This window comes from Ailuropoda melanoleuca, chromosome 4 (assembly GCF_002007445.2).
Source record: "Ailuropoda melanoleuca isolate Jingjing chromosome 4, ASM200744v2, whole genome shotgun sequence".
Lineage (NCBI taxonomy): Eukaryota > Metazoa > Chordata > Mammalia > Carnivora > Ursidae > Ailuropoda > Ailuropoda melanoleuca.
The window spans coordinates 58,124,909-58,143,191 of NC_048221.1; the positions used below are offsets into that span (position 1 = coordinate 58,124,909).

Here is an 18,283-nt window from a genome sequence, read left to right on the forward strand (position 1 = left end):
CCCCGGACAACCCCCCCAACGCTACCACCCCCCCCACGCCCCGGCGGAGGCTGGCCCCGCCCGTTACACCCGCCTCCGGCCCTCGCCCAGCGCGTTCCACCCTTCCCGGCCCCCCTCTGCTCCCTTCGTGGTCGGGACGCTCGGCTCGGGGCCGGGGCTGAGATCCCCCCTTCACCGGGACCGCCGCCTTCGCTCAGCACTCGCTCGGAACCATGACCTCTGAGGTGGGGCGGCACCTGGTGAGTCCCGGTCGACCCCTCACGCCCCCTCCGCTGCCCAGCGCTTCCCCCTCTCCCGGGACCCGACTCCCAGGACCCCCGCCCCGCCGTTCCCGGGATCCCAGCGCAATTTCCTCCGCCTGGGGCTCGGGGCTCGGGGCCCGCAGCCCAGGCCCGGCCGCGTCCAGTTCAGGCGGGGATTGTGAGCCGCGCCCCTCTTCGGCCCCTCCTGCCCACTTGCCTGGTGCTCCCCGGGCTCCCGCGGCCGGCTGGTCCCACCGGGGTGGGGAGGAGGGCTTCTCTTTCTCCTGCTGCAGCGCGGGAGACGCCTGGCGGGGCCGTCCCTTGCCCCCAGAAGCGGGGCCCAGGGCGGACCCCCACAGCTCGCTGAGAGTGCGGTGCTGGAGTGGCTGGAAGTTTTTGCCCTGCTCCCTTGTCTCGCCAGAAGTTAAATCTGAAACCGTGATTGTGGGTCCATTATTTTTATAACGGTTTTGGACGCACAGAGCAGATTAATAAAATAGTGTAGTATTTTACGGTTGTACTCGCTTCTCTTACTGTACTCACTGGAGCCCAGCTTCCTTGGACTTCAAGAAGCTCCCTCTTTTTACCAGTTGTGCGCTTGTCCAAGTTGTCCTCCATGAGGATTTGAGTTTTTTGTTTTTTTGGTTTTTTTTGCCTTGGCACCCTTGAACGTTAAAAGAATGTATGTTTTGTTCAATGATTTGTTCAATGTTTTACACTTTTAAAATCACTTAAATATTTACCTCATTTGATAGTAAGCCAGTGTTTCTTAAAGTGTGGTCACAATTATTTTCATAACAATACCAAGCAATTATTTGCCCTTTTCACCCTCTTCCTGAGTATACATTGAGTTTTCCAGAGACTACATGAGGTGGAATGACCTCACCATTCTGAGGGCTAATGTGTGTACTTCTCTTTTTAAAAAAATTCTCTTTTAATTACTGATACTGTAAATATTAATGGTTTTAATCCAGGTAGGTGAAAGCTCTTTGGGGGCCTGAGACCAAAACTTTTTGGAACTACTGGTCTAAGCAATCTCCTAAATTAGTTTAGATAGTAGGAACAGAGTTTGAATTGTAGCCATAGAGGTAAGGAGATGTGTGGAAGTTATACAGCCAATTTCTTTGATAGAGCCTGGATAAGGATTTTTCGACATACCTGATACAGCCCAGGTCTCTTTCCACTTTCATCACGTGTTTAGAGAAATCTCAGTTTTTGTCTGAATTGTGTTACAGTTGCTTGGTGTGCATATGTAGGTGAGGATAATGTGTTTTATAAACTGTGATTCAGAGTAATCTTCCGAATCAAACGGGCTAAAGAGAGCACTTCCTTTAACTGGTGTTGGATTTCTTGTCAATTGCTGTACTTTTTTCAATAATACTACCTTTCTAATTAAACTTTTTATTTTGAGGTAATCGAGGATTCAGATGTAGTCGTGCAGTTGGTAAATAACAGAGATCCCCTGTACCCTTTATCCAGTTTTCTTCAATAATTACATCTTATAAAACCGTAGTACCATACTACAACCAGGACATTGCCATTGATACTGTGAAGATAGAGAACTTTCCATCATCCCAGGACCCTCAGGTTGTCCATTTATATACATTTCTCCCACTTCCTCCTTAGCCCCTGACAACCACTAATCTGTTTTTCAGTTCTATAATTTTCTCATTTCAAGACTGTTACATAACAGAATCACATAGTATGGAACTTTTTGGGATTGGATTTTTTTCACAGAGCAAAATAATCTGGAAATTTCACCCAGCTGGTTGCATGTATCATTAGTTTGCTCCTTTTAATTGCTGAGTAGTATTCCATGGTATGGATGTACTACACTTTGTTTGAAGACCTGGTTGTTTCCATTGTTGGCTACTAGGAATAATGTTACTATCAACATTCCAGTACAGTAACATGTCATGTAACAGAAATCTTCATTTCTCTGGAATAAATGCCCAGGAGTATAGTTGCTGGTTCACATGGCAGTTGCATGTTTAGTTTTATTGTTTTTGTTTTGTTTTGTTTTTAAAGATTTTATTTATTTATTTGTCAGACGGACAAAGAGAGAGCAGGGGGAGCAGCAGACAGAGGGGGAAGCAGGCTCCCCACTGAGCAAGGAGCCCAGTGCGGGACTCCATCAAATCATGACCTGAGCTGAAGGCAGACGCCTAACCGATTGAGCCACCCAGGTGTCCTGCATGTTTAATTTTGATGAGAAACTGTTAAAATTGTTTTCCAGAGTTTCTGCACTATTTTACATTCCCACCAGCAATGTATGTGGGGTCAGTCTCCCCGTATCCTCATTAGCACTTAGTATTTCTATTTTTATTTAGACATTTTGATAGATATATGTGTATATATGACAGGTAAGTGATTTTAATTTGCATTTCCCTAATGGTTAACGTTGTTTAGCATCTTTTCATGGGCTTATTTGTCATCTGCATATTCTCTTCAGTGAAATGTCTCTTCATTTCTTTTTTTTTCTTTGTTATGTTCAGTTGGCCAACATGTCATTAGTTTTTGATGTCGAGGTCAACAGTTCATTAGTTGTATATAACACCTAGTGCTCCTCACAACACATGTCTCTTCATTTCTTTAGCATTTGCTAATTGGATTTTTTTACTGTTGATTTTAGAGGGTTTTATTTCCTTCTTTAAAAATACGTCTGATGCCAGTCCTTTCCTGATATGTAGTTTGCAGATGTTTTTTTCTCAGTCTGTTGTGTTTTTTTTCTTGTCCTATTAAAAGGCTCTTTTGCAGAACAAAAGTTTTGAATTTTGATAAAATCTGTTTTAACAATTTTTCCTCCAATGGATTATACTTTTGGTGTGAAGCCTTAGAACTCTTTGCCTAACCCTGGATCCCGAACATTTTCTCATTTTTTTCCTAGAAGTTTTATAGTTTACTATTTTACATTTAAGCCCATGACCCATTTTTCAAAAAAGATTTTATTTAATTATTTTAGAGTGTGAACAGAGGGAGGGGCAGAGGGAAAGGAAAGAGAGAATCTCAAGCCGACTCGAGGGTGGAGCCCCCTCTAGGGCTCCATCTCCTGACCCTAAGATCATGACGTGAGCTGAAATCAAGAGTTGGACTCTTAACTGACTGAGCCACCCAGGAGCCCCAAGCCCATGACATGTTTTGAGTTAATTTGTGTATAAGGTGTAAGACTTAGATCAAGTCACCTTTTTTGGCTTATGGATGCTCCAACACCATTTGTTAAAAATGTTATCTGTCCTCTATTGAATTGCTTTTGCACTTTGTCAAAAAACAGTTGAGTATACTTGTGTGGATCTATTTCTGGGTCCTAATTAGCACACAGTCTTGATTCTTGTAGCTATATAAGTCTTGAAATAGAGTGGACTGATACCTCTCACTTTATTCTTCTTTTTTTTTTTTTCTTTTTTAAAGATTATTTATTTATTTATTTGAAAGAGAGAGACACAGAGATAGCGAGAGAGAGCACAGGCAGGGAGAAGAAGAAGCAGGCTCCGTGCAGGGAGCCCAACACGGGGCTCCGTCCCAGGACCCTGGGATCATGATCTGAGCTGAAGGCAGATGCTTAACTGACTGAGCCACCCAGGCGTCCCTATTCTTCTTTTTTCAAAAATTATTTTGGTTCTTATAGTACCTTTGCCTTTCATTATAAATTTTAGAGTAGTCTTGTCTGTATCTACAAAGAATTTTGCTAGGATTTTGATAGGGATTACATTAAATCTGTATATCAATTTAGGGAGAATTAAAATCTCTAGTATGTTGAGTCTTCCAATTTATAGACATGATATCTCTCCCCACTTCTTTACATTTTCTTTCATGTCTTTCATCAGCATTATGTAGTTTTCAGCATACAAGTCTTGCATGTTGGATTTACACCCATTTCATTTTTTTAAGCAATTGTAAATTGTATTTTTAATTTTATCATGCACATATTCATTGTTAACATATAGAAATACAGTTGATTTTTGTGTTTATCTTGTGTCCTTTGACCTTGCTGAATTAATTTATTCTTGGAGTTGGGTTTCCTAGTAGATTCCTTGGGATGGTCTTCATAGAATATTGTGTCACTTACATATAAAGACCGTTTTATTTCTTTCTTTCTGTTTGCCATTTCTTGCTGCCTTATTTGTGCTGCTTAGGACTTGTAGCATCATTTGAATAAGAGTGGTAAGAATAGATGCCCTTGCTTTGTTTTGATGTTGGGGGGAAAGCAGTCTTTTATCACAGATGTAGATTTTTTGTAGATGTTCTTTCAATTCATGAGGGATATTGGACTGTAGGTTTTTATATTGTCTTGGTCTGGTGTCAGAGTAATAATGGCTTTATAAAATTAATTGGGAAGTGTTCCCTTCTTTTCTTTTTCTAGAAGAGATTGTGTAGAATTGGTGGTGTTAATTCTTCTTTAAATGTTTGGTAGCCTTCTTCAGTGAAACCATCTGGGCCTGGAGGTTTCTTTTTTAGAGTTTTAGAATTACAGACTTAATTAATCCTTAGTAGTTATGTGGCTGTTAATATTATTTCTTATTGGGGGAATTGTGGTAATGGGTGATTTGGTGACCATTCCTTCCAAGTTGTCAAATTTATGTGTATAGAGTTGTTCATAATATTCCCTTTATTATCATTTTGATGTCTTCAGGGTCTGTAATGATGTTCCTGGTAACATTTCTGATAGGGTTAATTTGTGTCTTCTGCCTTTCTTGGTCCATCTTGCTTAGAAGTTTGTCAATTTCATCTATCTTTTCAAAGAACCAGCTTTATAGTTAATTGATTTTTTTCTCTATTGTTTTCCTATTTTAAATATAACTTATTTCTGATCTTACCTTTTTTTCCTTTTTTTTTTTTTTTTTTTTGCTTGTTCTCGGTTTATTTTGCTCTTCTTTTTCTAAGTTTTTGAGGGTAGACCTTAGATCCCTGATTTGAGACTTTTCCTCCTTTCTAATATATATATGGACTTGGTGGTGTGAATTTCCCTCACAGCATGGCTTTAGCTGTGTCCCACAAATTTAGGTATGTTGTATTTTCATTTTCATTCTGCCTTTATTTTTTAAAGAGCTATGTTAAATCTCACTTGATACTCAGGTTTTCAGACTTTTTTTTTTAAGAGAGGAGAACATCAAGTCTCAGGGAAGTTTCATATTTTGCTCAAGGAATTACAGCTGGTGATGGTGAGATTTGCTCTTGCCCGTATTGTTTCTGCTACTGTCTCCTGCATGTCCCTTATTAGTAATTGCATAAGTGTTATGATTCAAGAGGTCTTGACTGTATAGTTATTTATTGCTGACTGCAGTAGTAGATCTTGAAATAATGTTGACTATCTTTTCCTGTCTCCTGAGAAAAGCACTTAGAATTTCCTGCTTTTCCAGATTATCCTTCCCAAAACTTCTAAATGGTGTCTGAATTTTCTCCAACTCTTATCTGCATTTTGAATTCCTCTTTCAGCTGTAATGTTTCTGAACTCTTTTATGTTTCTTTTTTAGTTATCCTTCAGTGAAGATAATATTTGTATCTTATAGGCTTTCCTCTTTTTTTTAGTTTCTATTTCAAAGTTGTGATTCTTAATTCTTTACTTCCATGTCCTGGAATTACCACCTCAGTGCCTTGTTGTGTTTCCATTTCTCCACCTGGAGAGACGTCCTTCTTTCCCACTGATCCAGATCCTATAATCATTATAGGATAATGAAAGACCAGGTTCCTGTCCCGCCTTCTCTGAAGCTTTCCCAGAGAATCCTAATCCTTGACAATCTGTTGTACTGCTCATTTGCCACTTAGTCATATGCTACCTTGTAATACCTCCTAACTTATGTTTTGTGTTGATACTTAACTTTTTGCATCAATTAAGTTTTAATGAGCCTTGCATTTTTCTCCTGTATTAAATGATCTGTCTTCAGGAAGAGCAACCTGTAATATTCTTTGTATCCTTCATAGCCATGATTATATATTGTTGAGGACAGATGTTGCTTATTCTTTATGTGGAAAATAAATTCACCTTGAATTGTTTTATTCTTGTTGAATGTTAAATGCATAAATTATAAATTCTTACAGGCAGCCAGGAGATATTTCTTGGTCTGCATTTATGCTTTTATGAAACTCCACCTTCCACCAGGCTGGACACAGATAATGTCATACCTTTTAGGCATTCCCAGACTGGTTTTGATTCTAACATAGTCCCAGACTACCTATTTGTATTGGTATGTATGTATGTATGTATGTATTTTAGTGTGTGGGAGAGCAGTGCTTTAAAAATTTTACATTTTACTACAGAATAGATTTTCTCTTTCGGGAATATGTATCAACCCCCATTTTTAACCGTATTAAATCTAATTTTCTCTGCTTAAGATTTTAAGTACTCCTAATACAACATACCTGATTTTCAGAGCTCTCTCAGTAAGAACTTTGATTTTTACACTTTCTTCTCATATCAATGATGCTTTATTTCAAAAATTTATTGGGCGCCTGGGTGGCTCAGTCGTTAAGTGTCTGCCTTCGGCTCAAGTCATGATCCCAGGGTCCTGAGATTGAGCCCCACATCGGGCTTCCTGCTCAGCAGGAGGCCTGCTTCTCCCTCTCCCACTCCCCCTGCTTGTGTTCCCTCTCTCGCTGTGTCTCTCTGTCAAATAAATAAAAAATCTTAAAAAAAAAATTTATTTAACGCCTTATAAGATTTGTATCTGCTACTGATTTGAAGATCACAGAAATAGGAATCACATTTCTTATAGTCTCAATAACATAAATAAAAGATTAAAAACTCATTTTAAATACCGTTTAAATAAATATGATTTTGTAGATTGGGATATAGCACTTAGACTTTTAGTCAATATGCGTATTTTGCTCCAATATTCTTCCCATCTTTGAAATTTTGTCTTTGGCAGTTACAATTTGAAATTAACTGCTTTCTCTGTATTTCCCAGCAAGTCTTGAGATTTTTCACTGAAGAGTTAGCTGAAACAGCTTGTTTCAGGACATGACATTTTGAAGGTGAATTTTGTTTGCCAATCTTAAAGTTGTTCAGACTTATATTTTGGCACCCCCCTTTTTCTTGTTTGTTTTGCTTAAATGATGTCACATCAAATGTGCAGGTTTCCCTTTGGCTACCTACAAACCTTGTTATCATAGACAAATGAAGGTGTGTGATTTACAATTTTACCTAGTTAGAAAAGTCTTGAGTCCTGGATATTCTGCAGCAGTGCCAGTGATCTTTCTAAATACCATGATCCCTTTAGAACTTGTGTTTGGAGAAACAGGGTTACCATATTCTCTCAGTAACTGCGAATTGGCTACATTGGGAGTTTTAGAATTTTCAGATTTCTTTTCAGTCTGTTTTTTCAGACACTAGACAGTTTTAAATTGTAGAATAAATAAGTTGTCGGGGAAAATTTTAAAAAGTGAACTGGGTATTGATACTAGAAAGGAAGGTAAAGTCAAACAGTGTGGGAAAGATTTGAAATTCACCCTTGGGGAGATATAAACTGAGGAGAATGACCCCAGGCTTTAGAATTTCAGTCCTTCTTTCTGTTATAAGGGAAGATCCTGGGAGACTCAAGTGACAGAAAGTAGTTTCTCTGATAAGAATAGGAGAGACCTAAGGCTATAGAGCCTCTGTTAGGGGAGAGGAATAAATATATATCCTCTCAGCCATACTCCATTTAAGGCTGTCCCAAATCCTTTTCCATTTAGAGAACCCTACATACCCTGATATTTAGGCCTGAGATAACTGACAGATAGAAAAGTATACAGCAGTATAGTAGAGATTGCGTGGTAATCATTTAGTTAACAAAAGTTGTGTTCCAAAATCCTTATGATCAGAAGTAGAAATTGTATAGGAGGCCTGGGTTATTTGCTGGGATGTCAGACCAGAGTAATAAATTGAAATATAAACTAAAATGATACTGTATGTTGAACAAAGTAATATATACATAGGAAGAAGAAGGGGCTTTGGTTAGGGGAAAGGAGAAGAGACAGTTGTGTTTGAGATTTGGATGTGGGGTGAGACCAGGAGGATGACCCAGCCCTGCAGGTCCTTGCCAGGTATGATGGGAGTCTCAGCCCCTTCAAGCTGGTTTTGGGCAGCCTGGTGTCACATTACCAAAGGGTTTACCAAAGAGAAGATGGGAGAATTGTCAGACATCTCTGATCTCCTTTCCCCTCTCCTCTTTAGACCCAGTTCAAGTTTATCCTGCTCTCTGTGTGGGCTATGCTTACAGAGACAGCAGGGAGTCCTATTGTTCTGGTTAGCCTGGTATGTGTAGAAAGATATTTTGTGAGTCATCTGTATGCTGTTTTATTCATAGACAAATATAAGTTGTGCACAGCAATATTTTGCCTAGTTGTATGTATACTGTTTAGCTGGAACATTACTTTGAGCTGTGGATTAAGCCAGAATCGCTCGAATGATTTTTGAAAATAAAAAGATGTCTGTTATAAAGGAGCTTTGTTTTTAACAGGCGTTGCTAACTAGGGTAGTCCTATATACGTGAATGAAAAATTGTCCTCTTTGACAAATCCGTAGCTTTTACTGCTCAGTCTGCAGAGCAATGAGTCAGGGCTTCAAAAACAAAGACATTGAATTATCCCCCACCTCCGGTATGATCTTCAGCATTTTCCCATTTATACTGCATGAAATCCACTCATTAAAAATTAGTCTTTTCTTCTCTTGTGAAAGTATAGCTAGCTCTAGAAAGTAGTGGGTCGCTTTCCTAACCCCTAGTGAGGTCTCGGGAATCCAGAAAAGGAATCCATTAGGAGTGAATACAGGTGGGCAGTTTCAATTCAGGGCCAGACTGGGGGAAGAGACTGGAGTGGGCAGGACAGCATGGGAGAGCGCTGCAAAAGCACGGTGGGAAAAGACAAAACGGCGAACATGGCCTGTCTCAAGGTTTACCTAGAGTAGTATTTCTCAACCTTTTATTTTCATTTTTGCCCCTTAAGGAGAAAAATTAAATCAAGTTTAGTTAATAAGGGATTTAATTAATCTTTTAAAATTAATTAACGTAATTAATTGAATAACTTTTAAGTTCTCCCCGATAAGAGGAATTTAATACCAAAGAATAATTCTTTCAAGTAGGTTGAGCCTAGGAGGGCTAAAAACCATTGATTTTGTGGTTTTTCATGCCCCCTGGACTGGTTTCCATTACCTTTCTGTGGGTTAGGTAATAGCTCCATTACAAATGCATGATCTAGAGTTGGTCTTTCTAGAAAGAGGGCAACGAATATGCTTTCTTCTTAGTTAGCTGCTGGATTTGAAAACTTTGCCTCAGACTGTAAGTTGTTTGTATATCATAGGTAGATAAATAAGGCATTTGTGAACCTACTCAGGACCTGAATTCCATTTATAATATTGTTTCTATGGAAACTTTATTCTAAATTTAAGAAGCTTATTACTAAAATGAACTTTTGGAAAATACAACCTATTTGTGAGATTATGATTTATACTAGTTTTAATGTATATAGGGAAGACTTTGCAAAAGTTCAATATTGAATAACTATTAAAGGAAGAGATGGCCATAGATTAGAAGAACTGGCTGGATATTTTAGGTAGGAAGAAGATTCAGTATCTCAGACTCAGTCTGTATACCCGATCTTAAAATAACATGAGATGCCTTTTAATTGTATTTACTAATCACGAAAAACTTCCCTTTAAATTTTTTTAGGTACAGTTGTAAAAAACTAAAGAGAACTTTAGCTATTACTTTCAACTTCTTTGGACATACTTTTACTCCCTTTAGCGGTCCAGTAATCTCTAAAGATCTTTGCAAACATTAAAATATTCAAGATACATTTTAAAATTTTTTTCCTAAAGATTTATTTATTTATTTGAGAGAGAGAGAGAGAGAGCATGAGCAAGAGGGGCAGAGGGAGATAGGATCTCAAGCAGACTCCGTGCTGAGTGCAGAGCCCGATTGGGCTTGGGCCTGGATCCCATGACGCTGAGATAATGACCTGAGCGGAGACCAAGAGTCAGATGCTTAACCAACTGCGCCACCCAGGTGCCTCTCAAGATACGTTTTTATATGGATTTCTCCTTTGCTGCTTTGAGTATATCCACTGGGATAATGGAATGCTACCAAATGCTAAAGTGCCTTCACTGTGACAAGTACATTGGTATATTATCACATTTATCATCCTAACCCTAGGAGCTCAGTACCGTTATTCCATTTTGGGGGGATGAGGGTTACCTTTCTCAGATTTTGCTGAGATATCCTGTTCTGTTTTTTGAAGATTTTATTTATTCACTTGAGAGAGAGGCAAAGGGAGAGAGCGAGAGAGAACACGAGCCGGGGGGCAGAGGGAGAAGCAGACTCCCTGCTGAGCAGGGAGCCCGATGCAGGGCTAGATCCCAGGACTCCAGGATCATGACCTGAGCCAAAGGCAGATGCCCAACTGACTGAGCCACCCAGGCGCCCCCAGAGAAATCTTGTTTTGTTCATGTTGTCATTGTACCTCCTCATCCCAGGCCCTCATATGGGGCTTTGGCAGTTACTTTGTGCTCCAGCAGTTTGCATCTGTTGCCACCATAAGCAGTTAATTCTAACAGCCTTTCTTAAGCCATATGTTTATACTGATGTCATGTTAACTCTTCCGTACTGTGACATGGACCATTGAGATCATTTCTGGGGCTCTCTGTTTTGGGAGAAGATAGGCCGCTTGTCATATAGTAACAGAAATTCTGTTGCATAGAAAAGAAATATAATTTACAATTTCGACATAACTCTGAGAGCCAAAAGAACCTACTGCTCAATTGTCATTTGAACAGTTGGAGAGAATATTTTAATCTCCTTTTGCATTTGCTTATTTTGGTGTATATTTACTTTTTTTATTGCTGCTTACAGATGTTAGTCTTAATTACTTAGTTTATCCTCAGATGTTCTAAGTTTTTGTTAGCTACTGCTTTCACATGTATTGATTACTTATGTTTAGTTAGAAAATTTTCTTATATTTTCATGAATTAAGTTTTTTGTTGAGGTATAATATGTGTGTAGTGAAATTTACCCTTTTTTAGTATAAAGCTCCATGAGTTTTGATGAACACACACAGTTGTGTAACCACAGCCACAATCAGAGATATAGAACTGCTCTATCACTGTCCAACCCCCTATTCCTCTGTGCTTTTTTGTAGTCTTCCTCCTGATCTCTCACAGTCACTGATCAGTTTTCTGCCCCTATTTCGTTTTGTCTTTACCAGTGTTCTATGTATGGAATTACCATAGCTTTTGAGCTGGCTTCTTTCACTGAATGTAATACTTTTGAGAGTTGTCCCTGTTGTTGCATGTTCCTTTTTATTGCTGAGGGTTATTCTATTGTATGGATGTGTCACAATTGAGTTTGTTCATTCTTTCTCCATTTGAGGAACATTTGGGCTGTTTCCAGTTTTGAATGAAGTTACTGGCTACATTCACATACAGGTTTTTATGTGAATATAATTTTTCATTTCACCTGGGTTATCTCAGAGTAAGATTGCTGAGTGGAATGGTAAGTGTTTATTTAATTTAAGAAACTGTCAAACTGTTTTCCAAAATTTTTGTACCAATTTGTATTCCCACCAATGACTGAGAGCCCTTGTGGCTCTGCATCTTTACTGTGTCAGTTTTTTAAAAGTCATTTTGATAGGTGTGTAGTGATAATCTCGTGATTTATTTGGCTTTACTTAATGACTGATGATGTTGAGCATCTTGTCATGTGCTTATTTGCCATCCCTATATTCTTGGTGAAGTGTCTGTTCAAAACTTTTCCCATTTTTTAAATTAAGTTATTGTGTAATTATTTAGTTGTACAAGTTTTAAATATATATGTATTTCTCATATAAGTCCTTTTTGAGATAAATGACTTACAAATGTGTTGTCAAAGTATGTGTCTTGTGTTTTCATTCTCCTGACAGTTTGTTTTGAAGAGCAAAAGTTTTTAGTTTGTTAGGTTCAATAATCATTTTTTCTTGATGGATCACACTTTTGGTGTTGTAGCTAAGAAATTTTTGTCTAACCTAAGGCCACAGAGTTTTAGGTCTACAATCTGTTTTGAGTTAATTTTTGTATATGGTACAAGTTTCCTTTTTTTTTTTCTTTTTTGCATATGGGAGTCTAATTGTTCCAGCACCATTTTTTAAAAAGACTCTCCTTTCTCCATTGAATTGTATTTGCACCTTGTTGGAAATCTGCCCCTCCCCCCACTAGCCCTTTGACTGCCCTGGATCACATCACTCTCTTCCTTTCATAACATTGACCACACTCAGCTTTCTTCTTTAACTGCCTCCTCTTCACTAAGCTCCGTGAAAGGAGGAACTTTTGTATGGGACCGAGAATGGAAAGGGTATCCAGGCAGAGGGAGTGACTGTTGCAAAGGACCTGCCTGTGGTGGGGTGGAGCTTTGGCATGTCTGAAAACATGCCCAAAGTGGGGGCATCAAGAACAAGATGAAGCTAGAGAGATAGATAGATGGTGGTCAAATCCTGTAGGGCCTTAAAGAGGCCATGGTAGCAAAGGAGAGTATGGCCTGCGGCAAGAGGATTGCCCTGCAGAGGGAACAGGGCATCATTGCAGGGTGATATTCCTCTTTGTCAATGTAGATGAAAGAGGAATAATAAAATTTTTCACTTATTTATTGCTTGTGTCTTGTTCCACAGTTCCCTAGAGAGTTCTGCCCGCTGCTTTTCTTAGCTTCAATGGATTAAGCCTTCCTTATGTATTTGTTAATTTAGTCAGAATATAGTAATATTTTACCAATTTTACATGTGACCAAACTTTTCCCAGAGGGGATTTGTGGGAGCTTTGTTTCAAGGCTTACTGTTATTAATGGATGCCCCTTGTAGTACGGAACCTATTATCATAGCGTATGTTTTATGCCTGTCTTCCCCTAACTAATGGAAGCTTCCTGATGGCCAGGACTTTTTTCTGTTTTGTTAAGTTATACATCTGCTGTACCTAGGACAGTTCCTGGAACATAGTAGTCACTCAATACATACCTCTTGAATAAATTCATTTTTATAGATATTTGAAAAATACTTCTTTTTTCTTTTAGTCTTTGTTAAATTCACATGTTATAATATTAATGGATATCAAGAAAAAAGGTAATATTTATTCTTTTGCCTCCAAGAATCAGACTCTGTATATGCTCGTTCATATGCGTAAATAACCATGTAACCATGGTGTCAGTGTCAGTCTTAAATTCTTATTTTGCCACTTAATATCACATCATATCATTTCTCTTAATTTTCATAATTATTGCTTCCAATTTTTGTAATAACATTCCCCATAGTCATTATTTCAATATAGATATGCAACTTTTTCCTTTTTTTTTTTAAACATTTTTTTCTGACTTATAAAAATGTAAAACTACCTTCTAAACTGCAGCCTATTAGTAGTAATATAGCATTAACTATCTTTAGTCTGAAAAGTAAGCCTGACTGGCTAAGTAAGTTAGGCTAAGTTTTCGGTGCTCTAAAATGTAGAAGAATTACCAATATGGATGAATTCCAGTCTTAGAGAATCAGTGGAAACTTCAAGAGAAATGGGAATTACCACTGTGTTTTTAATAATCATGTAAAAATTACCCTAGATTAATTATATACTTGACTAAAGATTTGGGTGATTAGACTCCATGAGGGATCCAGAGTGCCCATGGGAACCTCAATTCAGTATTTCCAAAATTGCATCACACCTGTGCTGATTTATCTCATCTTCTTTCCTGCCTCACAGTAATATCTACCAAATTACCTTAGGTCAAGACACTTGAAGGAGGGCAGGGCTTCACTCTAAGGCACAGTGGACGTCCAGCCCCCTATTGCCTTGTCCAGGCTCACCTTTTCTGTCCTCCTTGCACTTAACCTTAAGCCTCCTTAGGCTTAAATGATAATGAGCTTACTGCTGTTTTCCAGCCATTCCAAGTATACTTGCATGTTTTGCACACATCACTTCCTCTACTTTCTTTTCCCATTTGCTAGGAATATTTGTATTTCTCCTTCAAGTCTTTGCTCAAGCCTTTTCTTGGTAGTGTCTTCTCTGACCATGCAGGGTTCATTATACCCTGAGCTACTGTTGTGTCCTGTCCGTAAGTTGAAAGACTGTTTTCTCACTGTACTAAAATGTAAATTGCAGGGATATTTGACTGACTTTTGGTCCTCAGCGCATGGGGTTTGTTATTCTGTCCTGAAAGTGGAAGCCCGTTTAGTAGGTTTTGTGTATGTTTGTGGAACAAATAAAAAGCAGTTGTGTGTTGATAGTCTTCATACTGATTCCTCAGTATTTTTCTTTCCTCAGATATTCCTTGACAATTTTAAATCTTTTTAGTGAGTTTCTTCTGCCTTCCCCCTTCTTCAGCTCCTTTTCTCATATGCTTTTCCTGGGTAAATAAGTGACTTTTAAAATTTGATTGGGTTTTTTATTACCCAGTCTGCATGGAACATACTCCCTCTCCCAGGAATTCAAGCTGTTTACTTTTCATTTAAGTAAGCTTTGAGAAGTCTTTTCACATCAACTAGCAGTTTTGTTGTGCCTTTCCTTACTTCCCCTTGTCTGAGCGTGTAGTTTCCATGACTCATTCTTCATTCTCCAACACATCACATACTTTTTTTCCTCATTGCTTGCTCATAGGTATACAGTCATAAAATTAAGTTGAAAGAGACCCTAGAAGATGATTAGTTTTTCTTCCCACTTAGTGCAGGAATTGCCTCTACTGTTGGCCCAGTTGCTGACTGTGTCACTGTTTGAACCAGCTCCCCCCAGTCCTTCAGTAATTTCTCCTCACTGTGTCAGATTGGCCTCGCTAGGCCATTCATGCGTTCTAATTTTTCCCTTGGGGATTCGTTTCCCTAAAACAGACTATGGATGTTTGAATATACTTTGCTGTCCCTTGATGGATCAGTAGGCTAAGGATGTTGGGAAAAAGTCAGATTGCCTTGACTCACACAGTGCTAGGAAGTAATTTTTAGAAAGCTTAAAAACTTATGTTTTTTAAAAGAACTTGGAAAAAATTTAGGTGCATTTTTTTTAAACCTTAGGGTGTGAAAAGATTTTTTAATCTTTACATTTAAGGAAGAAACCACAAAGGAAATGACTGATAGATTAGGCTTTATGAAAATTGAAAAAGTCAGTGACAGATCAGGAAAAGATATTTGTAATAGACATGACAAGCACAGAGTTATATCCAACAGCTTTTGTTAATAAGAGGAGCAAAAAAGCCATACCCCGATGGGCAGTGGGGGAAAACATGAACTAATGATTTATGAAAATATGCTGAAAAAAATCTTCAAGATACTGGACATCAAATTAAGATGTCAGTGTTTCCTATCAAATTGACACTTAAAAAGTGTTAGTACCCTGTATTGATGACTACATAAAGAAATGAACATACAAATTTTATTTTTTGGTTTTTGGGGTTTTTTTTTGAACATACTCACTTTGGAAATGTGAGTCGGTATAGCCTTTCTGAGGGGCAGTTTGGGAATATGTTTGTACCTTTGACCAGTAATTATATTCTAGGAATTTATCATGAGGAAATTATCAAATGTACGAAATGATTGATGCTAATACAGTCTGTCCCTTTGGATCCTCCAGAAAGCAGATGCTGAAGTTAGGAGTGTTAGAGGTAGATTTGGGGTAAGAGGTAGGGAGCGGAGGTAATGCCTGTGAAAGAGAAAGTGGGAGGACGCAGGACTGGAAAGGAAAAGCCTTTACACTCTGATGCAGTTGCAGACAGCTGTGAAAGGAAAGAAGCTGGGAAGCTAGAACATGGTGGAGAGAGCCTCAGAGGCCATGCAGGTCTGGCAGAGTCTGGGCCAACCCGGTAGAGAGCTCTCTGACTGACAGGGCTGCCCACCTAGCACAGAAGGAGGCAGGCCCTGACACCCTCACTGTGCTCTGTCCTGGGCTAGGGGCTGCCAAGGAGAAACGGTCTCTGGTAGAATACCATGCAGATCTTGAACTCTCCACAGCTGGAGGCTGTCAGCCAGCTGCATTCTTTGTAATCAAAGGGCAAATTCTTGCTAGAAGAGAGATCCAAGTAGTGTACCACAAAAGGGATGTTCATTGCAGTGTTACTAAAAAAATTAACACAATTAGAAATGGTATTTTTTCCTATAATAAACATAAAATACTCCCATTTCTAATTAAAGGGAGGAAAGTAATTTCAAAATAAATTGCATTTATTATTTTAAGCAGCCTTCCATTACTGCAAGCTTTTGTTAAGCTCGATACGCCTAACTCTTCATTACATGAACCACTGTCAAGATGTCTTGATCTTCTGCGGCCGAATATTAGACTTTGTAGTTATCCTCTAATTTTTATATTTATTGGAGATGATGGTAACATTGAGGTGGTATTTTGATGGGACTTTGACTACCCCAGGCTGCTCTAAACTGAGACCGCCTGGGGGAGATCCAGGCAGGATCTCACAGGAGGCTGCTGTGTTGCTTTGCCTTACACCATCCAGTCTTACTGGTTTCAGTTGAATTGTTTCTTTTTTTCCCTGGGTTGTAATTAGCATCCACTTCTAGAATCAGGTAATGTTATTACTTGTTTTTATGAAAAGTTTAGAACAGCACTCTTAACGTTTATTTTAAAAGTTTCCTTAATCTGAAGAGTTAATAACTCATTTAAATAATGAGTTTGTGAAATCTTTCAAAGTATTATTTTAAGCCCAAGAACTCTGTCCTCTTGAAACCCATAAAATAGACCCAGGTAATTATTTTGACTGCTCTCTGCTTTCCATTCTCTCTTACTTTTTTTTCCCTTTCTCCTAAAGAACTCCAGGAAACACCAGGGAACAATTTGAAAACTTTGGTTCTATTTTTGGATTAATTTTGTAAAGAAAAAAATTGTGGGACAGTAAAGTTAAAGTGAAACTGTGGGAAAGCCAAGTCACATTTCTGTTCCTCTAAGGCTCTGTTACACCTAGAGAGAGGGGTAGTTTCAAGAATGTTTACAAATAAGGAAACTTGTTATCTGAGGTCCTGTTTTGAAGGAATCACCAAATGTTTCTCCATAATTGGCTGATAGGAAAAAAGTCATCTATATGTCTCCCAAAGGACCCCAGAACAAATTGTGTGCCACCTCTGTTGTATTGCCCATACTCCCCAAACTGAAATTTTGAAGAAAGTAGAGTGTCCATCTCTTCCTCCAGCTACCCCAAAATGTTATGGCACTTTTTTCTATGATTCATTACATTTCTATGATTCATATATTACAACTTTAAAAAAGTGTGTTAGACTTTGGCAGGAGTTAAAGGTACTGTATGTTTTTTCCCCTCTAGGTAGTTTGTGTGTAGATTTAAATATATATGTGTTTGTGTATATGTATATAAAATAAAGTAAAAACTATAGAGAAAGCAAACTGAATAATCAAGTGTAGGCGGTGATTTTGTTAGTCTTCTTTGGAATGAGATTGATCAATGACATTGTATTTCTGTGAGGTAAGTTCTTAAGATCTAGGGCTCTGTCTTACTCCTCCTGAGACCCCAGTACCCAGCACAATGATTTACACATAGTAAGTGATCATTGATGTTGCAGACTGAAATTCCACTTGCATTTTTTTTTTTTTAATTTAGGGTTTGCCACTAGAGGGACTTGGTCAGCTCTTGTCCCCTTGTTATTTTATGTTCAATAATGTCTTGTTAATTTGTTAAAAACTTTATTCTAAAACTTGTTTTGGAAATTCAACTAGTCAGGTAGTGGCACTGGAAAAATTAAAAACAACTATTTTTAATACTTCTATGTGACTCATTCATACTTCCTGATCAAAACATTTATCCACAGAGATATTAAATAGACTTTTTTTGGCAGGTATTCAGAAACACAGGAAATGAACAATCAAAAGCAGATCTTTGAAATTAACTTATATAAATGACAGAAATATAACCTAGGTTTTATTAGTAAAAATTTAATGATGAACTAATACAAAACCTATCCTGGTTTCCTAAGCAAATTTTACTTATCAACCAAATTGCTTACTAAGCAAGTATTTAACAAAAATATGCTAGTCATTATATTAAAACTGTAAAGCTATTTTTCTTACCATAATTTTTTGATATCAGGAGGTAGCACTGGGCGTGGAATGTTCTGCTGTC

The 18,283-nt window shown here is 38.2% G+C and overlaps 1 protein-coding gene across 1 annotated transcript in view; it reads left to right on the plus strand.

Moving 5' to 3' along the window:
- The first annotated feature begins 53 nt into the window (after nucleotides 1–53).
- SEPTIN10 (septin 10) overlaps nucleotides 54–18,283 on the plus strand; it is a 61,408-nt gene continuing 43,178 nt past the window's right edge. The window contains exon 1 of the mRNA XM_034658903.1: nucleotides 54–239. Coding sequence (XP_034514794.1) covers nucleotides 213–239 — 27 coding nt within the window. The 5' untranslated portion in view covers nucleotides 54–212. The remainder of the gene's footprint in view (nucleotides 240–18,283) is intronic.